Source organism: Gopherus evgoodei, chromosome 11, assembly GCF_007399415.2.
Source record: "Gopherus evgoodei ecotype Sinaloan lineage chromosome 11, rGopEvg1_v1.p, whole genome shotgun sequence".
Taxonomy (NCBI): domain Eukaryota; kingdom Metazoa; phylum Chordata; order Testudines; family Testudinidae; genus Gopherus; species Gopherus evgoodei.
This window is the reverse complement of record NC_044332.1, coordinates 38,706,194-38,729,033: the sequence shown is the minus strand read 5'-3', so window position 1 is coordinate 38,729,033 and position 22,840 is coordinate 38,706,194. Positions and strand designations below refer to the sequence as shown.

Sequence of the window (22,840 nt, the reverse complement as noted above, 5' to 3'; positions counted from 1 at the left end):
CACAGTATACATCCAGCAGAGGGCGTATGGAGCTGTTAGAGCAGTGCATTAGCAAAAAGGCAGAGGCGATAAGGGGCCATTAGAGCAGCCGGATATGAACATGGCAGAGGGCACATGAAGCTGTTACGGCAGCGCCGTATAAATCCAGCAGTGAGTGCTGTGACAGATAAGATTGGCAGAGGCATATCTTTGAGCCTTTTGTATTAACTTTAGCAATGTTATCTGCAGTGCTTCAGTCCTAAAAATAAAAGTATTGGATAGCTGTTCTGGCTTCCCAAAAAAGTGCTGGAATGGTGCATACTGTTTATTGCACACCAGTAGTCTGAGCCGTAAGGGAAGGAGACCATGATGAAACTCATGGTGAAGAGCAGCATCCTGGCCAGGCTCTCAGTCCAAAGCAGCAGGTCCCACTGGTAGTGGCACCCAGGCTCAGTTAGGCAAACCACACCACCACCAGGACACACATGCTCAGAAAGCTCTTTGCAACAATAGGTGCCCAACAGGCCGCAACCAGGCCCAGGTCCTGGCCTGGGTATCCCAGGATCCACACTGTCTTGGGCAGCTGGCACAGCAATAGCTCTGAGTGGCAGCAGCCTAATTCTGCACTTGGCATGGCCTAAATGGGAGCCCACCAGTCTCTGCTGGGATGCAGTCTGCTGGTTCTCCCCCTCCCACTACTCTGCCAGTGGATAAGGTCCTGTCTGGCCCACTAAGCAGCGAGTATGTGATTGCCCGGGAGAAGAGCTGGGCCAGTGCCACATCCTGAGCATGCTGGGCCCAGCGGCTCTAACCCAGCAGCACACTCCACTGAGCAGGGAGTGAGCCACCACTAGGGTGACCAGACAGCAAATGTGAAAAAATCAGGACGGGGGTGGGGGGGTAATAGGATCCTATATAAGAAAAGCCCCAAATTGGGGACTGTTCCTATAAAATCGGGACATCTGATCACCCTAGCCACCACACCAGGCCAGTCCCCACTTCCTGAAGCCTCTGGGCAGGGGTGGCTTGCTCATTCCCACTATTGCCATGGCCCAGCTCCCACAGCACAGAGGAGACTGACCAGCTGTGGGGGCAGGGGGAGGCAAGTGGGTCACACTTCTCTACCACGAACACAGGCTCACAGGGCTGGGAGCACTAGCAGTGCTCAAGTCCTTCCTAAAAAAGGAATACTGGAGCAGTGGCCCAGCGCGTTGCTGCATGACTTGAGTGCTGTTTGTTTGTGAGCCAGGGATTGTATGCTGGCTGGCTGGAGAGGGTTGCTCAACCCCATCCGGGAACTAAAATCAGGGAAGGGGTAATTACTGCAGACCCTGGGACAAGAGAAGGCCCCACTCCTGGTGAACTGGATATACTGGTTCAAGAGACTCAGGAGACAAAGACAGAGCTTGTGGCAGAAAGAGCCAAGCTAAAGTGAGTGAGGGCCCTTGTTCTGATCCAGCTGAGATGAATCTTTGCCCATGGGGAGCAAACCCAGCTGAAGGGCTGGAGCCTGCCAGGATCTCCACATGGAGGATGGGGGTGTTCTGGTTAGGCCAGACCCTCTGCATAATCACTGGAGTTAAGCCCCATCCCCTGGGCTAGATGAGGAGGGAGCAGGTCCCTGATGGGGGCCGAATCAGCAATGCAATCACCTGATACTGTGCCGGGCACTTGCAGCCCATCGAGGGGCACATGGTCCAGGAAGCTGGCTGGCTATTCCTCAGACCCCACCGGTGCAGGAGTTCACTTGAGTCTGCCATAAGGCACCCGGCCCTTCTCTCTCCTGCCTAGCCCTGGTGATGGGTGGCTGAGGAGATGCTCTAGATGTTTCTCTGGTTAGGGCCACTCTAGGCTTTATCTCTGTGGTTGGAGGCCGCCAGGTCTCCCTTCCATGACTTGGCTGGGGTCTCTGACCAATGAGATGTAGCTTAGAGCTTGGTTCCCCCAGCTTACCCCAAGGCTTGGAGCCAAGGCTAGGGTCCTGCTACGTGGTGCTCTAGTCCTCATGCCATGCCCTGGACGAGCACCTAGAGCCCCAGGCATCCTGGGAGCAAGGGACATGAGTAGCCACATTAGGCACCCAGCTATGGACCAGCAGTCCAGCCCCACCCTTTTCCCAGAGCAGTCAGCTGCAGGAACAAGTAACTCAACCACAGCCTTCCACCCAATCCAAGATGAGGAGCAAGCAGAGACCTTTCAGCTGTAACAGGTTTGCCGTACTGCCTCTCTTCACTTACAGCTGTGCAAGTCAATGTAAAATCTGCTGTGTAGCTCCAGTAGGCCAAGTGAGTTGCATGCCCCAGGGACTCCTTGCATTCTCCAGCTGCTACCAACAGGCTCCCCATATGGAACCCTCCCATCCCCATGTATTTCAGAGACTCTCTGCAACCATAGGCAATGTGTGCACCACCATTTCAATTCCCCCACCAGCAACCAGCCTTCAGCATGAGCTCTCCTTTCAGGCCAGGGCCTCAGGGTGCCCCCTCTCTTCCCACCTTCTTCCTCATGGCAGGGTCTCTGTGCACCCTCCTTTCCTCCCACTCCAGCTCCATCAACTCCATGGGGCCTACTTCTTCCTCTCCATTTCCATTCCCCCACTCTGGATCTCTGCTTCCACCTGTGCCCACCCAGTTTCCAGCAGTGCCAATTTCAAGACAACAAAAGTCATGACTGACCCCCGCCCCAAAATTGCGATGGGCCTAAAATCCATGATTTTTTAAAAACAGACTATACTGTGGTGTTTGGTCTGTCTTTTGAGATCCCATGTGTGTTCACTCTCCCAGATTCATTGGGTAAGGTGATTTTGGCCCCCACTGCAGGAGCTCTCCACCTCGACATCTGCTTGTTCTCTGCTCAGCAATTAATCCTGCATCCTTATCTCCAAACCACACCTGTCCCCTCATCAACCTGCTGCAATCCACCCTGCCCAACCTTGCCGTCCGTTCAGTGCCCCCAGCCTCACCTCTGCCTCTGCTGGTTCTTTCACACACCCCAGGGCTGCAGTGGGGCCTCCTCTCCCCCTACCAGGCTAGGGAGGCAGCTCCAGGGGTTTTCACCCCTTCCATTCCTCCCCTGGCTGGGTGCTGCAGTGAGGGAGGGGGGAGGAGTGCCCCCTCTATGCTCATGGGCGGAGGGAGAGCATGAGCATGGCTGCCCTAGGCTGCTGGGCTCTTTCTGTCCCCTTGCCCCCCTTGTGAGAAGGGCTTCAGCTTGCTGAGGGGATGGGAGACGAGCGTTTCCTGCTTCCCACAGCACCCGTGGTTGGTTGCTCTGTCCTAGGAGGCGGGCAAGGAGGGTAGGCAGCCAATCAGAAGGCTCACATCTCTTAGCTAACTGGAGCTTCTTGCTGTTGTTGCCAGACTGGCTCCAGCCCCAACTGACGAACATCTGTCACAAGAGAAAAAAATCCCATGAATTGGCACACGGGTTCCGCCACCACACTCCCTGGGTCCCTGCTTCCCTCATCGCCCCACCCGCCATCCACTTTCCCCCACACACTCCCCATTGATCCCCTACTTCCCCCATCACCATCACTTAGACCCCAATCCTCTGAGTTCCTTCTTCCTCCTCCACTCCCCCGGTCCCTGCTTCTTCCACCACCACTGCCCAACCCTTTAGTTCCTAACCCTCCCACCCCCCCTTACCGCTCTTCGTCCCCATTCCCCTCCCCCAAATCCCCTCTTCTCTCGCTATAAATATTCCCTGTAAAGAGCTCTCCTTTTTATTTCTTCTCTTTTTGTTAGATTCCAGGCTACAGATAATGTCTCTAGGCAGCAGATGCAGCTGCTATCCCTGATACATGGAGGCAGGAGCATGGGGCAACACAGAGATTGTTCTGTCTGCAGCACCAGGTAGTTTGGGCCTCCTGCTTTTCCTGTGAATCTGGCTTTTCTGGTGTTCTGGTTTGTACCAAAATAAATAGTATTGTGCCCGCTGATGCCTAGACCATTCCCTGCCATTTCTAAATGGATTGTTGCAGTGTTCCAAAGTGATCTTTTTACAGACTGAGAAATGCCACTGAGTTGAGCATCAGACCTTGCTTAGCTGCTCCATAAATGCAAATCAGAATGGTAACATTTGTCATCCAGTGTGCACTCACTTTGCACTTGTGTAAATGATTACACATATGCAAGGCAATGGAGAATCAGGTCTAATATATTTTAGGAGGTGAAGACCTGATATAGTCACATATTGCACTGGACAAATCTGGTCTGCCATTTTTGGTGATGAGTGAGTCAGAAAGCTTAACATGAAAAAATCTGGTGTGTTTGTTTGGTTTTTAGGGCTGTGATTACAATGGTACAGAAAATTCCAACAATGCCAAACAAAATTCATTGGAGTACCAGTCTTATAGAAATTGTGAAAGCTGAGAAATAGTGCTTGTAGGTTTACTAAAACTTACTGGTATGAACTCTTGGTGTTAACCTGCTTAGAGATATGCAGACAGACTCTAACGCTGTTGGATGGAATAATATTGGCTTTGTCACACTCAGGAGCATTTCTAGAGAATAAATGTGATACATGGAGTGGCTGTATCATGGTACTGCCGAAAGGCTGATAAGGAGCAATTTGTATGCATTGCTCTGCCTTAGATTGATGCATTATTTATCATTTTTGGTCATTAACCTTCATATGGAGGAGATGGGGGGGGATGGGGAGAGGAGGACAGAAGTGTCGGGGTCAGTGTTGAACAATTTAAGCCTGAAGCAAATATAGTTTGGTATATTTGTAAACAAGTAGTGGATTCACCTATTCTGGCCACCTATATTTTGTGGAACTGTAAATTGCAATACTGGCCTATATTACAGGCAAATACTACACGTTTTTGAAAAAATTCATAGAAAGTTAGTTGTTAATAGTACTGGAGGCTTTGCAGTACTTCATTAGTTTTTGGTTTTGTTTTTTAAGAGATGCTGAGGAGCTCTTGAAAAATGTTCTGGATGATGATTAAAGAATTTTGCAAATAAAATAATCATGAGAATTTGCTGGGAACCTTAAGAAGTGTCAGACTCCAAGCTGTTTAGATTGGGAATGTCCTACCAAAAAAATAACAAATATAAATTGTCTCTTTTCAGTCAAAGGCCATTCAATATATTCGAGTGCCAAAATACCACACATCATTCAAACAGCTCAACAAGAAATGAGTCGAGATTTTATTTTGTGAACATAAATGTGAAAAAAAGGCATTGAAAATATTTTCATTAATCAAAAACCAGCACAATGTGAGATTTCTAACAGCAAAATTTAATAAATTAATATATGCATGCCAGATAAAAATACAAAATTACAACTGAAATAACAATAAAGGAAATATTGTACAGTGTTGCAGATTTTACTGCAACCACGATAAATGACATGAAGAATTAAAGTGACAAAGTACACATTTTGTTTCTGTTCAAAACAAATTACTACATGATAAAAGAACTGAGAGAAACCAGGAAGAAATCACCCAAGAAAGTGGGAAAAGAATGATAGGAAATGTCAACATACAGCCAGAAGCCCCATATCACAGAAATCATTCTTTTTTAGTATCAGAAACCAATTACATAGAACATAAAAGCAAATTCACAATAGGTTTACACTGAGAAACATGCTAAATTACAATCACAAACTATCCAGAACAAAGATGCTTATAAAAGATGCTGCACCAGTTCTTGTTTCTTTTGCAGAAAGAGCTTCATCAAAACAGGGAGAACAGGAAGCCAATCATGCAATAGAGCTTTAGATTTTTGTTTTAAACATGATAAACACCCAGGATTACTAGTACTGGAAAATGTGTTAACCTTTTTTCAATATCAGCTGAATGGCACTACAGAAGCGACACAGAGTTCCTTCATTTTTAGCCTGTATACATCAAAAGCTCTAGCAAATATGGAATTCAGCTACAAGAGCCAGTTAAATTACATTAAAATATTCCTTCCTCCACAGAATATTGTTGTTTCCTTTTTTAGAAAGAACAAAACAAAATATTCAAAATAAAATGTCTTCATTTTTTATAAGCATCTCCACCACAAGTCTCTGGTAACGGATATCATTCAGTGCAGCCATTGCATCTAGTTCTGGTGCTCGCATAAGGGTTGGTCCAAAAACAATGCCAAGATTTTCTGCATTCATGAGATTCTCCTTTTCATGAAGGGTTACCCTGTAAAGGAGGACAATGTTAAACACAAGGCACGTCATACCAAATATTGGTTGATGACAGGGTGCACAAAGACCAACTCTAACAAAGATGCTAAGTCAGTGCTTTGGCCGGCTTACCTCACACCCCTCCTTGGCTGCATCACACAGCTCTTGGGTTCCTAATAGCGTAGGGTTATAAACTGCTAGTGCAGCTTTGCCACCACTTGCAGCAACTTCCTACTGCTGGTTATCCACCAGTGCCTGTTCCAAAGCTCACGATCTGCTATTATATTATCGTTGGGTGGACCACAGAGTATAATTTACCATGTATGCACACGGAGCAGAATATATAGAGTCTTCTCAGACAGTATATGGTTAAGAAGTGCGGAGACACAGAATAAACATCTCCCCAAATTCTGGTTACTGGCATAACAAGAGTAAACAAAATGCCGGTCTAGAGACACTAAACTTCTGCTTTGGTTTATGGCAGTTAATTGCCTTTCTCAATAAAACAAATTCAGATTTGTAAATGAGTTTGTTCACAGACTAAACAAAGAACTTAATATACACTGCTGCTTTATCATAAAACAAATCTCCAGAAGGATTCTTGTAGAGGACTAAATATCCATTCATAGGAAGTTTGTGGGTTATAAAAACACTTCAGTTCTTTCACAATGCTGAACTATCTGATCTCCTATGCTGAATAAAAGCCCTTCAGGCATATACAATAGTTGTCAGAATTTAGTGTCCTCTTTTTTTGACATATTATTCTGGTATTTCCAAAACTCTGCTTCCTAGTTTATGATTCCAAATAAAGGACCAATGGCTAATTAGCTAAATTTTGCAACAAGCCAGTGAGCTAGCTGTTCCCTCACTACAACTCTTTTCAGTAAGTATATTAAACAACAGAAACTAAAAATAATTGAAATATTATAAATTGTGTTGTCCCTTCCTCCTCATACTTAGCAAATGCCAGCAGTGTTAAGAATTTATAAATTGACCTGCTAATCAACAGATCAGCAACAACCCTTGAACAATAGGATATGAAAAATCAGCTTTACAAGTAGTCTTTGCTACTGGTCTTCCATTCCTCAGGCTATACTAATACATTCATTTGAAGTTCCATTGAAATAAGTGGACATTGACATATCTGGTCCAGAACATGCAGCAACCCCTGGGGTTGCATTTTGCTGGACATACTCAGCAGACTCAACAAATCCTACAGTGCAACTGTGTTTTCACTAAAAAGACTTAAAATGAATCTATTTATATGGCAAGAAATGATTATTCATGACAATAGGTACATGTTAACAATAGGTACATGTCACAAATTAAAATCGGCACAGTAGCTAATATGCCAATTCTATTTTTTACTTTATGGTTTTGTATATACTTTGACAACAGAAGGGGAATAGTTTCTTCCCATGTAGATATTTATAGTACATACAAACAGAGTAAAAATTGGTTAGGCATATTATTATTATTTGCATCCAAATTGTGGGTTTTTTACTGGCATAAGTCCTTAAGGCCTATGGAGAGTGCAGAAGGTAGGAGAAAACACAAATGTCTGTGTATCTGTTTTAGTGTATTTTAATACTCTGTTCTTTTAAGACACACAGTAACTCCTCGCTTAACATAGTAGTTATGTTCCTGAAAAATGTGACTTTAAGCGAAACGATGTTAAGCGAATCCAATTTTCCCATAAGAATTAGGTTGCAGGGAATTTTTTTCACCAGACAAAAGACTATTACACCTCTACCCCAATATAACGTGACCCGATATAACTCAGGTTCACATACAACGCGCTAAAGCTCTCGGGGGCGGGGCTGCGAACGCCGGTGGATCAGTGCATCAGTCTCCAACACTTCTCTGAGTGGCATGTTAAGGGTGGGAGGCAGGCAGGAGAGCAAGCGGGGTGAGGAGGCAAATGGGGAGGTGAGCGGCAGGCAGGAGTGGGGGTGAGGAGGCAGGCGGGCAGATAGCAAGCAGGAGAGCAGCGATTGGGCGGACAGGGAGAGGCGCACCGGACAGATAGTGAGGAGACTAGTGGGAAGACAAGTGGCGAGTGGCGGCTGGGCGGGCAGGAGCACTGGGCAGACAAGTGGGAAGGCGAGCCGTGGGCAGGTAGGTGGGGTGAGGAGGCGAGTGGCGGCTGCGCGGGCAGGAGCGCTGGGTGGACAGTGAGGAGACTAGCAGGGAGGCTGATTTGTCCTGGGCCCCACACCCATCTAGGGATGGCTCCAACACGCCAAGGGGTTGGATAAGGGGCTGAGGGTCTCGGGGGGTGGTTAGGGGACAAGGAGTGAGGAGGGTGTTTGATGGGTCGAAGTTCTGAGGGGTCAGTCAGGGGGCAGGAAGTAGGTGGGGCTTGGATAGGGGGGAGGCACAGACTTCCCTACCCGATATAATGCGGTTTCACCTATAATGTGGTACGATTTTTTGGCTCCTAAGGACCGCATTATTTTGGGGTAGAGGTGTGTGTATATATATCTATACACCCCCCCCCGAGTTTTAAACAATTTAATACTGTACACAGCGATGATGATTGTGAAGCTTGGTTGAGGTGGTGAAGTCAGAGGGTGGGCTATTTCCCAGGGAATGCCTTACTGCTAAATGATGAACTAGCAATTGGCTGAGCCCTCAAGGGTTAACTCATTGTTGTTAATGTAGCCTCACACTCTACAAGGCAGCACAAATACAGGGAGGGGAGACAGCATAGCAGACAGAGACTCTCACAGAGAGATGCACACTGCCCCTTTAAGTATGCTGACCCCACTCTAAGTACACTGCCTTGTTAAGTAGATCAGCAAGCTCCCTCCATCCTGAGCCCTGTCGTGTGTCCCCCCTGCTCTGTGGAAGATGGGATAAGTGGGTGCAGGAGCAGGAGGGAAGGGGGACACCCTGACAGCCCCCCTCTTCCCTCCACCCCCCCCCCCCCACAGCAAGCAAGAGGCTCCAGGGAGCAGCTCCAAGGCAGAGGGCAGAATCAGCACATGGCAGTGGGAGGAGAGACAGCTGAACTGCCAGCAATTGATGGCCTGCTGGGCAGCTGCCACACAGAGAACTTAGGAGCAGGGAGCTGATAGGGGGGCTGCTGGTCCACCTTGGTTCCAAGCCCCCACCAGCCCTGGTTCTAAGCCCCCACCAGCTAACTGCAATGGGCTGTTCTTCCTGCAAGCAGTGGACAAAGCAGGCAGCTGCCAAAGGACATTGTAAGGGAGCATGTTCTCTAACGGATCAGCAACATAACAATGAAACAAAATTAAATGGGAGGACTTTAAGTGAGGAATTACTGTATTTACGTTTGTTTGTTCATTCTGCTATAACAAATGACACTGGAGAGATTGTAGTGCTGTGTTAAATTTACAAAAACAACTCAGAATTTGCTTTATAAAAGCCTGTACAAGGCCCCAAATACATCTGTGGGGCTTACACAGACTCGTGTAGAGGCTACCGATTGGCCTTTGTTTCAGATGAATTCATCTAATTTCTTTTAAAATAAACCACATACCTCTTTAAGTGTGCCATGAGATACCTTAAGGTTTCACAGTGAGCAGGTGGCAATAGTTTCAATGCTTCATGAAGTGTTTCCAACTGTTCATCAGGATCCATGGTTTCTGAACAGAAACATTTAAATATCAGTGCAGAAAATGCCAGACTTCAAGCAGAGAAGTAGAGACACAGTAGGTTTGGGGAGTGACAGGTCTGAAAGGAGCCCTCATGATTAAATCTAACTGTTCATCTCCAGATTATGTCATTGAGCTTCGGTTTTGCTTTAATCAATGTGCCTCCCTCTTTTTCTGGAAGGTCTCTTCTGGAATGACTCTCTCACAACAGTTTCCATGGCTCCCCAATGCATTGTCAAGAACACTGTTAGAGGAGAAGAGCTGTGATAAGTTGTGACATGTGAATTCCTGTCCACTAGTAACTGGACTGAGTCCACCAAGATATTCCTCATAGGTCCTTGGACTAGTTTTGCACAAGTGACCAAGAGGTGAAATTCTGGGCCTACTCAAGTCTATTCGAGTTTTGTCATTGACTTCAATGGGTCTGAGATTTCATCCCTAGGGGTCCTTTATCTCATTACCAATCACTCTCATTGATTACCTCATTCCCAGTAAAATAAAATTAAGGCTACTTTGAATGATGACATTGTCAGGTAAACAGGATCATTCACTACATGGTGACAGGAAAAGAGGTACTCATCCTGCGCAGTAACTGTGGTTCTTCGAGATACTATGAGTGCTCTCTTGGTGTGTGCGTGCCCCAGGCACCCTCAATCTGAGATTTTTATTAGCATTGTCCATTCAGCCCTCAGATGTGCTGTTGGTATCCTCATGCCCTGTACCCAGGCTATATCAGGCTGCCTGGATGAACTGCCCCCTCGGTTACTTCTGCATTGCCGAGTCTCAGGAGAAACTCTGAAGCAGAGGTGAAGGAGAGTAGGGAATGGAGCACCCATAGGGGGACACATCTCAAAGAACCACACTTACTGCACAAGGTGAGTAACCTCTTCTTCATCTTTGAGTAGTGTCCCTATAGGTGCTCCACTCTTGGTGACTCCTGAGCAGTATCCCCACTAGGAGAAACGGGCTTCAGAATGGAGTCCTGCACAGGAGAGAGAACTGTATTGCCAACTGCAACACCAGACTTGGAGGCATCAACCAAAACATAGTATCTAGGGAAGGTATGTACCGAAGACCATGTACTGGCTTTGCACATTTCTGGAATGGAAACATTTTCAAGGAAAGCCATAGATGTAATGTGATCTAGCTGAGTGTGCTGAAATGCTGATAGGGGGTGGAACGTTGACAGCCTGGTAGCAAGTTATAATATACTCAGAAATCCATTTAGAGAGTCCCTGGATAGAAATGGGGAAACCTTTACATCTGTTTGCAATCAAAAGAAATAGTCTGTTGGATTTACAAAATGATTTAGTTCTTTCCAGATAGAAGGATAACACCCTCCTGATATCTAGAGTGTGGAGAACAATCTCCCACTTGAAGTATGTGGTTTTGGGAAGAAAACTGGCAGGTATATGGTCTGATTTAAGTGAAATTTGGAAGTTACTTGAGGGAGAAACCTGGGGCCACAAGGACACCTTATCCTTGTGAAATGTTGTAAGGGGAAGTCTGCCATTAAAGTCCCAATCTCTCCGACTATAGGCTGAGGTAGCTGCCACTAGGAAGACAGTTTTCCTTGATAAATTCAATAAGGAGCAGGTGGCCATTGGTTCCAACAGGGGGTCTGTGAGGCTTTTGAGAACCAAATTCAGATCCCAAGCAGGCACAGGAACCTTTATCTCTGGGAAGAGATTCCCCAAGCCTTTCATAAATCTTGTGGTTGTGAAATGAGCAATCAGAGAAACCTTCAACGGTAATATGAAAGCTGTTAGGGCCACCAGGTGAACTTTGATGGAACTGAGGAACAATCTCTATTTCTTAAGCTGTAGCAAGTACTCCAGAATGAGAGGATGTGGGGCAGAATCAGGAGCAGCATTGTGGAGTTTCAACAGTGGCTGAATCTTGTTCACTTCTGGAGGTAAGTAGCTCTGGTGGAAACTTTTCTACTATTTAACAACATGTGTTGTGCCTCTGTAGAGCAGCATGATTCCAGCCCCACAAACCATCCTGGAACCATGCCTTAAGGTGAAGAATGCCCAGGCTGGGATGCGTCAGGTGTCCGGTGTCCTGAGAGAGGAGTTGAAGGATAGCTGGAAGATCTTCTGGAGGATAGAGAGTGAGGTGAAATGGGTAAGAGAACCACAGTTGACTCAATCACACTGTGGCTCTGGCCTTTTCCTGCAAGAGGAGGCATCTCCCAGTCAATTGTGACCTAACCCTCCCACCTCCCTGGAGCAAAATAGGTGGCATTTTTTGTTTGTGGTTGTGCCGAAAAGGTCGTCTCCTGGAAACCCCCAAGTCTGAAAGATTCTGTGTAGAACCTCATAATCCAACTCCCATTTGTATTCTTGGGAGAAGCACGTGCTGAGTGTGTCAGCAGTGACATTCTGTACATCAGGCAGATACATTGCTGAAATCCTTATGTGATGCTTTATGCACCAATTCCACAACTTCATGGCTTTGGTGCAGAGGGAAGGGGATCTTGTCCCTCCTAGTTGATTGATATAAAACATGCAGGCTACATTGTCTGTCATGACTTTGATAGTCATGTGTGTGTGTCTGATGAGAGGTAGGAAATGCATACAGGCATTTCTTATTGTTCTGAGCTCCAGGAGGTTGATATGGAGGGTGGTCTCTTGAGGTGACCATTGGCCCTGTGCTGTCAGGGAGCCCAAGTGCACCCCCCAACCCAAGAGAGATGTGTCTGTGGTTAGTCACTTTGGAGGAAGGAGACCCCCTACATAGTGATGAATCTTCAACCAGTCTAGGGAATGCTTCACGCACTGGGATACTGATGCCTGCTTGCCTAGACTCTATCTGTTTGGTGAGTAAACCGTTCTGAGCCACCCCTGAAAACAGCGGAGGTGTAATTTTGCATGCTTTGTCACAAAAGTGCAAGTGGTCACATGACCCAGAAGTTGAAGGCAGTTTCTGACTGAGGTCTGGAGACTGTCAAGAATTGTTTTGACAAGGCTTGATAATATCTGGAACCTGTCCACGGGAAGAGGTGCCCTGGATGCCAGGGAAATACCACTATAGTCTGGTGAAGCAGGTAAGCAGCCACTATTGACAGAACCTTTGAGAATACTCTCGGAGCAGAGAGGCTGAAGGGGAGCACCTGATACTGGAAATGATTCTAGCCTAACACAGATCAGAGGAATCTCTTGTGAAACGGGTGCACCGCTATATAGAAGTACACATCCTGGAGGTTGAGAGCTGAAACCAATCCCCTGAATCTAGACAAGGAATTATGGTTGCTAGGGTCACCACCCTGAATTTCTGGGGACTCATGAATCTGTTTAGGAGTCTTAGATCTAGAATTGGTCTCCACCCTCTGTTCTTCTTTGGTATGAGGAAATAATTGTAATAGAAGCCCTTTCCCTTGTACTGAGGAGGTACCGGTTCTATTGCTCCTAAACGAAGAAAGGTGTTTACTTCGTACCTTATTAGGGGCTCCATGAGAGGGGTCTCTGAAGAGAGGCGGGGAAGAGGAATGAGGAGGGAGGGAAGTACAGTGGATGGCGTAGCCCGATGATGTTACTCCCACGACCCATTTGTCTGAGGTGATACACTCCCCTGCATTCCGGAAGTGGAAGAGCCTGTTGTCAAATGGGAGAAGGTAGGTAAAACACTAAAGCTGGCAGACTAATGAGGATTGGAAATTCAGATCCTTGACTGTCCCATCAAAAACTGGCACTTTGATGATGCCTATTGTGGAGCCACATCAGATGGGTTTAGAGAGGATTGCCTTCTCTGGAACCTGTGTCTCTTCCTGGTGGATTCCATGGGTCTCTAGAATCCAGAGAATTGTATAGGGCAGGATCTCTGAACTGCATTTGCAATCTGCTGAACTTCTATTTATTTGCAGGAGTATAGTGCCCAATGAGTGTAATGTGGCCCTGGAATCTTTAACAGTATGTAACAATTCATCAGCGTTCGCTGCAAACAACTTCCATCCATTAAATGGGAAATCCTTGGCCATATTTTGAAATTGCTGGGGAAGCCAGACAACTGCAGCCAGGAAGCACTATGCATCACCACCACCATAGAGTTGGAATGGGCTGCAGTGTCTGCAGCATCGAGTGCTGCCTGCAAAGATGTTCTTGCCAGCAATTGTCCCTCAGCAATAGTGTTCTCTTTGATTGGGGGGAAGGTACTCAATAAACAACTCAAATTTTGTCAAGTTGTACTTGGCCATCAATGCTTGGTAATTTGCATTACAAAACTGCTGCATAGTCAGAGGTCCAGATGATTTTGGCTTCTGTTTTATGGGGTGGACTTATTTCGGTGTTGTTTGCCCCACTCGTTCACTGCATCAATGACCAGAGAATTGGGAGGTAGGTGGGAGAAGAGGATGTGACAGGGTCAGGCAAGATGGCTACAGGAGAGTGTTAGAGGCAGATATATTAGTCCCAGATTAAATAGATCCCTTTACCCTGGGTAAAGCAACAGGGGCAGTTCCAGAACAAGCAGGAACTTGCTGGAATCAATTAAGGCAGGCAGGCTAATTAGGACACCGGGAGCCAATTAAGAAGAAACTGCTAGAATCAATTAGGACAGGCTGACTAATCAGGGCACCCGAGTTTAAAAAGAACCTCACTTCTGTTTGTAGCGTGCATGCGAGGTGCTGGGAGCAAGAGGCACTAGGAGGTAAGAGTGGGAAGGCATATTGCTGGAGGATTGAAGAGTACAAGCATTATCAGACACCAGGAGAAAGGTCCTGTGGTAAGGATAAAGAAGGTGTTGGGAGGAGGCCATGGGGAAGTAGCCCAGGAAGTTGTAGCTGTCGCCAGCTGTTCCAGGAAGCACTCTAGACAGCTGTAGTCCATAGGGCTCTGGGCTGGAACCTGGAGTAGAGAGCAGGCCCGGGTTCCCCCCAAACCTCCCAACTCTCGATCAGATACAGGAGGAATTGACTTGGACTGTGGGTTCTACCAGAGGTGGTGGTCTCTGGGCTGTTCCCTGACCCACATGGTGAATCTCTGAGGCGAACAAACCCACCAGTAAGTGCCTGAGCCACTAAGATAGATGAGGAATTTTGTCACAAGGAATTCAGAGTCCTTGAAGGGGACATAATATTTTTGTCAGCCCTTTTACAAGTGGGTGTCACTGTAGCTGGCATTTCCTATGTGTTCCAGTAGAGCCTTGATAATGGGGAAGGCAACTCTAGAAGGTGCTGCAGAGTGCAGAATGTCCAATAGCTTGTGCTGGGGTTCCCTGACCTCCTTAGGGTATCTGAAGAAAGTCTGTCACCCACTTAACAAGGTCCTGGAACTGGCAAAAATAATTGGCTGCACATGGGGGGCAGGGGAGAAGTATCAGGGCCTCATCTGGCAAAGAGGCTGAGATGGTGGTCTGACTTGTGGCTTCTTTAGTTGCCCTGGACTCCTGCTCCTCAAATGTTTCTTCCTGCTGCTGGGGTGGGGAAGCTTGGGTCTCCCTATCATTCCGATGGAATAGGGTCAGGGCCCTAGAAAACTGCCAACAATAGGCTTCCCAGGGATCCTAATATTGCCTTTGAGGTGCATACAGGGGAAGGGGTGGCATCCAGGATTATTAAAACCAGGAGTGATGAGCTTCCAGAGCACCTTTCATACCCCTTCAGGAGACAGGGTTAGTGTAAGGGTGTACCAGACAACCCTGCACTGAAATGGAAGAAACGGAGGACGAGTCATCCTCCTCCTCCTCCTCCTCTTCTTCATTGAATGGAGGAGCTCCCAGAGAATGGGGCAGGGAGAAGGCACCAGAGAGATAAAGGGATCTGGAAACTAAGAAGTTCCCAGTACCGGGAGACGCTCAATACCTGCTAACAATGAAGACTCTGGTTCAGCAGTCTTCGCCAGTTCCTTCTGTATCTGAAATCCTGTGGTGTTGAGTGTTTGTCCTTATCCGATGGTACCAGAGCTGTAGAATGCTTTGAGGTTGGCCCTGATGAGGTTGAAGACTTATATTGTACCATGTTGGAAGGACACACAGAGTGGCGTCTGAGATGACGGTAATGATCCTATATGTTTGGTACCGTCCCCAGATGACAATACCAGAGTCTTCATGGATCCTTGTTTAGTTTTAGAGCTGTGGTATTTTCCCGCATCCCCCATAATGGAGAAGCCTTTCCTATCTATGGTACCTAGCCCTGAGGAAGACCTCTCAGAGGCCATAGATCTAGCTGGGGACAGAGGCCTTTATGAGGGGGACTGGCTAGGAGAGGAACTGTATTTCCTTTTTGGAGAGGCTTTGGAGGAGGGTTCTAAGGATTTATCTTCCTAGGAAGAATAGGATTACTTGTGACACCTTAGAGACTAACAAATTTATTTGAGCATAAGCTTTTGTGGGCTACAGCCCACTTCATCAGATGCACAGAATGGAACATATAGTAAGAAATATATATACATACTCTGGTGAACTGGGCATGTCCATCACAAGGAGAATTTCCCCAGAGGGAGTCTCTATAACCAGAAAAGTGTTTTTTTTTTAATTTAATTTTATTTTTTACACAAATGCTAAACAAATACTAAACTAACTACACTAACTAACAAGACGCTCCAAAACTACCGTGGTAGACAAGAAGTGGATACACTAGCTCCGTCTCCAGCTCAGGCGGTTGAGAAGGAACTGAGAGGGTGGTTTGCTTGCGCAGTCTGATATAGCCTTGGTACAGAGCACAAGAACATCAACAGCACATGTGTGGGCTGAACGGACACTGTTAATGAAAATCTCCTATTGAGGGTGCGTGGCATGCATGCACACCAAGAGTAGAGCACTCACCGGGACACTTCTTGAAGAAGAACATATCTTTCCAGTATGTGTAGTGAAAAGGAAACATTTGAGAAAAATGGAGGAGAAACTGAAACAAAGATCACTTAGTACCACATTCTTATAATCTATGACACATACTTAGTCCTGCTTTCATCTCAATTTATAGCACCCATGTGAAGAGCATAAGTAGTACTTAATTTATAACACACGTTAAAAAACAAAACAGAGAGAAAAAGGGGCAGAAAGAAAAACAGGAAAAATGTTATTTTACACTTACTTGCAGAATCTATAAATTTTGGGTAGGCATCATATGTGATAAGCGGAATTGGCAAATCCCTGAAGTACAATTTAAGTGCACCCGTGATAATATTGATATCTTCATACATATTCACAGAAATATCTGCTTTTTCCCCATCTGTGTACAGAAAGCAGCTGACATTAATGTTTTAAAAATATAAACAGATCTAGACTAATATTCAATGAAAAAATCTATACTGTTTAGCAATTATTAAGATCAGCACAGCCACTGATTCTGGAGTATGTAAACTAATCAATAAAAACTGTTACTTGACTGTGAATTTCACTTTTTCAGGATAAAGCCTAATGCCTTTTATACAGAGACCAGTTCTTTTTTCAATCTCAGGTTAACAAAAAAATTTTATGCAGAAACCTGTGTGACTGTTTTAATGGTGACTGGCTGTGTTGTAAAAATGTGTTGCAGATCAACTAATTTGAACATATCACTTTGCCAAAAACACATTTGTCAGCACTGAATGGGAAATGAGGAACGTTTGCAAAAAGGAAAATGTTTTTAGTACTCTGTCGCTAGGACAGGCATGTGCTCACCCTCTCAGAGCAGTGGTGCTATTTATTCTTGAGTTCAGTGGGCACTGGGTAAGGGCCTGAATTTGTTCAGCACCTCAAGCCCAGCTAGGACCATACAGAAGGCAGCTATTATTTGAGCTTTCTTTGTGTAGCCCCAGTAGCCTGGAGAGGCAAAGAGGGATGGAATTTTTGGCTCAGTAAAAAAAACATATGAGGAGGGAGCACACCTCTCCACCACCGACTGCTACCATGGGGTACTGAGGGTGGGAACTCCTTACTTCTCTCATTGCCTTTGGTGGAAGAGGAAGAATGTTTAGCCCAGGGGTTCCTTATTATTTTGGAGCTATCATCCAGGGAGAGGGCTTCGAGTTGCATTGCTCCTTTAAGATTCTTCTCCAGCTGACTCATGGTCCCACTAAAAGAGGAGCTTGGGGGTTCCTTAGTAAATCAGGGCAATAACTGAGAACGTTCAGTACTTTCTGACCCAATGACACCATTGCCAAGAGCCTGACTGTCATAGTCAGGCACTGCGGCGACACAAACTCTGCCGAAGGGAAAAGGGCAGCTTTTAGCAACCCACGCCAAAATGGGATTTGTGTCTTTCCAAGGGGAGAGTACCCCTCCACTCAGCATAATGATCAGCCTCTGCATCTGCAGAGCCCAACAGGCAGATGGAGCCTGCGTTGAGGAATCCCTGGGCTGAACAGAATCCTTCACAATGTGCTGGCATAAAAGTTGCAGCAGATACTAAAGCAGATACCTCTGTCAAATGCCATTTTGACGTCTTCAATTAGGTCACTAAAGCCTGAAACTCTGTATAGTCCTTCAGAATTAAGACCTGTTAGGAGAGAACATTTTAAAAATTAGTATTAACTTTGCATCTCCCTTAAAACTGGCTTGTCCCTGGCCAGGTTCTTCACTTAAGGCAACGAGGCAACAAGGTTAGTTAGGTTTTAAAAGCTTTACCTGGTTTTTCATTTGGAATACAATTTCACCCCCATCCCTTTAAATCTGACCCTTGCATCAACCACATTGTTTGGCTCAGCTCCCAAACATTTTCTGTAATCATGTTTATAATGATGATTCCCGGGGTGAAAAAACAGATTAGACCAATTACAAGCTAATTCTTTTTAACCAGCTAATTGAGATTAACATATTAGATGTACAGTGAATATTTTAGAAGCAAACCATATATTCTAGTAAAGAATATTAAATGTGGGCTGGGAGAACAAGGAAGATGAAATATGTAAATATTGACTAATCTAGTTTTTACTGTGTTAATCTTTCTGATTAAAATACCATGGGAAGTATAAAGAAGAGGAAGATGCACATGTACATCAATAAGATAGGAGATCATCCCAGACTGGAGTTTAGCAAGCATGTATCTATATCAAAACAGTACTATATACTATGCATTATAAAACATGCATCTGTCCACCTCTTGTATATTAATTAGAGAAGTCCTTGTAAGACATTAAGTAATTTCAGCAGAGCTTTTAAAAAAATCACAGATATTTGTGAACCAACACCAAGTATGATACGAACTGTGTAGGATAATTGGCAGTCATAAAATGCCCTGTTTGAAACTGTTTTGAGCAATCATGAATTCAGCGAAAACCCAAATGACCCAGATCAATCTAAAGGGATTATCATTAAAAAAACCAAAGCCCATTAACGATGTCTTACCTCTAGATTCAATTTCTCTAATACACATGTCTACTACCATTGGCCTTTTAGTGATGTGTGCTTTTACTAGCGTTGTAAGGTCACAGCTGTACACTTTTTTGACATGCTTCAGATCTGGCTTGCAGTCATTTGGGACCATCTTGGAACACTGCTTGTGAACATTTAAACCACAATCTGGGAGAAAAAATGAAAAGACAATTAACCCAATGTTGGGTGAAAATGTGCTGTAATGTTAATATAATAAAGTACGTATTACTTCTACAGGGTCTGACCCCGCAGACTTCATTCCTGTAAGGACCGCTTATGTGAGTAAGCTGAAAAGGACTGGTGCAGATTTTAAAGAACACTTACTAGTTGAATACATTCCATTCTAAGATGCAAAACCAGACATTTCCTCTACTACAGGATTTAACAGAAATCAACAATAGAAAATCAAATTGTCAAAGTCTATAATTCTCCATCAAATCGCATAGGTTTTTACAGTAATTTCAACAGAACTCTATTGGTTTAATCCCCATTACATTCTGTAGGACTTTTCCATAGGGGAAGAGATCTATTACTCTGTAATGTTTTTCTCTTCTTATACTTTATATGTGACCATTTCCCTTCCTCTGGTCTTTATATTTATATTAGGCTAAGTTTACACTACAAACCACTTTCGGCGGCATGCAGTATATGTATAGCTACATACTGCAGTCAAAAGCACACTGCATCCACACTGTGGTGCGTAGCTACATGTGGCAGTGAAAGGCTCTGGCAGATGGGAGGCAGCAGGCAAAGGCTTCAGCTGTTTCCCCGCTGCCAGAGCCTTTGCCTGCTATCTCCCCACTTCCAGAGCCTTTCTTTCCCTGCTGCTTACTCCCTTCCAGAGGAAGGGCTTCAGCAGTGGGGGAGCTGGCAGAGCCTTTCACAGCTGCTGGAGCCTTTGCTTGTGGCAGGGAACGGCTCCAGCAGTGGGGAGTTGCTGGAGTCTTCCCCTGCATAGGAGAAAGGCTCCAGCGGTTGGGATCTGGCAGCCTTCCCCCTCCCACCCCTGACCCCCCCATCCACTGTTGGAGTCTTTCCCTGCAAAGGAGAAGGGGACCAGCAGTGAGAGACAACAGGACACTACACAGCTAAAAATAGAGAAGGCATGGATTGGGCCAGTAGAGGAGGTCTAGGTACATACACCTGAAGGATGTGGGTATAAACCCAGAGTATCTTGACTGGCTTAATCCATGTTTCACTGTCTATGCTGCTGTTTATACATGTACTATGAGGGCTATGCATGTATGTACACTACACACTGCCAAAAGAATCCTGCAGCACAGACACACCCTTAGGGTTAGATTGTGACTTTTACTCTTAACCCTGAGCAGGGTAGGGGAGGAGGTATTACTCCCAATGCTGTTTCATAGACTGGGTTTTTGAAAGAGAAAGCCCAGAAAGCTGGCAATTCCAAATAATTCTATTTAAATTAAAATGAATTTGGGAAGAATTTACGTAAAGAACAGTTCCATAGTTTCATTATAAACATTTTACAAATGAAGGTTTGGTTCATTTTAGAGTACAATTCAACTGAAATCAGATATGCAGAAAGAACATTCATTCTGTACAAAAATGGGCCAAGCATATCTATCAACATTAATGCTCCATCCACAGGGAAAAAGTAGGGAAACCAGCAATACTACTACAAGAAAGCATAGTGAAGACAGGCTGAGCAATGCAGTTCCTTCTAGGTTAACGGAATGTTCATATCCATGATTTGAGTCCGTAAGTCTTGTGCGATAATGTATGAGCAGCATTTTGCCTTGTCTAAAGCCCAACCTAGTTCCTTTTGACCTCACTGGGAGTTTTATCAGGTCTCTACTGTCTTGCAGTAGGGGCTCTTGTCTTGCAAGATGCTGAGTATCTTGAACTTTCATTGGTAACTGGCAATGCAAATGTCACCCAGAGCCCAATCCTACAAAGTGACATGCTGAATTGCCATAGCATAACAGCACAGAGCCTACAGTGTTCACTCGCTTAGGCCTTGATACAGCAAAGATTTCCAGTGTACTTAACCTTCCTACCATGAGTAGTCCCATTGATTTCAATTATTCATTGATCTCAAGGGGACTACTCATAGGAATAAAGTTAAACACATGTTAGAGTTTGGAGGTTTGGGGCCTTGGTGAAGATTTACAGTATCCCTTCCCTTCCCTCTGCCCTCCCCCCCCAATATCTAGTGTCTATAGAGGAGTCACCTTCGTATCTGATTATCATTGGTTTTGTTGATATTTTAATTTACAGTAAATAGTTCACAGATGGTGTGGTTCTCCTTTATACAACAGCAAAAGCCAATGTTTGTATCTTAGTTTAATTCCAGCTCAGCCATTCATGTGCTATTACAAAAAGCACTTTGTTTTCTTAATAGGTTTGTAAAGCTAATGAGTTTTGTCACTTAGAATTTATTGTAAAGTGCTCAATCTCTTGGTAACAATAAAAGTTCAACGTGTCACATTCAATAAGTCAAAATTTATAAACCCTGTTCCAGACAAAATCACTGTTTACAATTCTATTTCACTCTTAGTGTAAGAATAGCTCCCTTCCATGAAGAAAAGAAAGTGGTCTTCTGATTCAGGCACAGGATGAGGACCCAGGAATTCTGGGTTCTGCGCCTACTAATGCCACAAACTTCCTGTGTGACCCTAGGCAAATAATGTAGAGGACAGCCTCCTCCTACACAGAAGACCCTGAGCTAGCAGAACTGGCCCAGTGCAAGGAGCATGGCCCTCTGCACACTGCGGAGTTCTGTTCTGTTGGCTTCCCTCCACCCCAACACATGGTGGGGGTTGGAAAAATTATTGGGGGTGAGGACAGATCCACCAGCCACTCTCTTTCCTGGAGGGGAATAGAACCTATACAGAAAGTGTTGTGCTTCTGAGACTTCACAGTGTTTGTGGCACAGCACCACTCTATGGCAGGAGGTTAGGGGCCTACCCCTTCCTCATTCAGGCTGTGAAGAACTCCAGAGCACAGCCTGGTCCCTTGAATGCTTTTAGGATTTGGTCCTTAATCATCCTGTGTTTCAGTTTCTCCCTCTGTAAAATGGAGGGGAAAGAAATTTGGGCAGAGAGGGACAAGAGACTGACTGGACGAGGAGCTGTGAGGGAGGGTAGTGGATTGTCTGGGCAAGAGTATTAGGACTGAGATGAGAAGCTTAAGGAATGGAGATAGGAAATGGCTAGGTGAGGAGAATGGGACTGGGACAAGGAGACGAGGGTGAGGAAAAGACTAGGGCAGCACAAGTTGGAGTGGATAGGGCACAAGGGATCAAGTCTGGATGTACCCTTGTTAATTAGCATTATGACAACAGTCTTCAATTACATGACCACATACTGTTTTTTCCACTATCTCATTCAGTGCACATGATGGATCTGCTCTGAGGCTGAATCATCAGGGTTGTCTAGTGAAGGCTGTTGTCTGTAGGACCTCAGCTTCATTTGTTGCAGAAGATGGAAGGTGCGTAGTGAGGGAGGGAGGGGATTGCAGAAAGAGAAAGGAAAGTCTCCTGGTTACGGCAGTTGAATGCTGCCATGAAGAACTGGATTCTATCCCTGCCTCTGCTACAGAGTTCCTGTGTGGTGGCAGGAAAGTTGCATGCTCCTTATCTGATAGTTGCCCAACTTGAGACTCTGGGCTGATTTCCAGAAGTGCTGCGCTCTCATATGCAACTGAAATCAGTTGCATCTGAGAGAAACTGGGAATTTTGCTTTGAAAATCTCAAGTGCTCTATACTGCTAAATACTCTGAAAAAAATCACCTAGGTGTTTCAAATTGAGTACCCAAATTTAGTGAACACTTTTGACCTTAATCTCTTTGTGCCTTGG

At 45.3% G+C, this 22,840-nt stretch overlaps 1 protein-coding gene across 4 annotated transcripts in view; it reads right to left on the bottom strand.

The window, feature by feature from the left end:
* Positions 1-5,202: 5,202 nt before the first annotated feature.
* Positions 5,203-22,840, bottom strand: part of CHN1 (chimerin 1) — a 160,760-nt gene continuing 143,122 nt past the window's right edge. For all 4 annotated transcript variants that reach the window (XM_030580865.1, XM_030580866.1, XM_030580867.1 and 1 more), the window contains 5 exons: positions 18,990-19,163; positions 18,064-18,141; positions 16,756-16,893; positions 9,611-9,716; positions 5,203-6,121 (listed from right to left, as the gene is read on the bottom strand). In XM_030580865.1, coding sequence (XP_030436725.1) covers positions 5,950-6,121; positions 9,611-9,716; positions 16,756-16,893; positions 18,064-18,141; positions 18,990-19,163 — 668 coding nt within the window. In that variant the 3' untranslated portion in view covers positions 5,203-5,949. The remainder of the gene's footprint in view (positions 6,122-9,610; positions 9,717-16,755; positions 16,894-18,063; positions 18,142-18,989; positions 19,164-22,840) is intronic.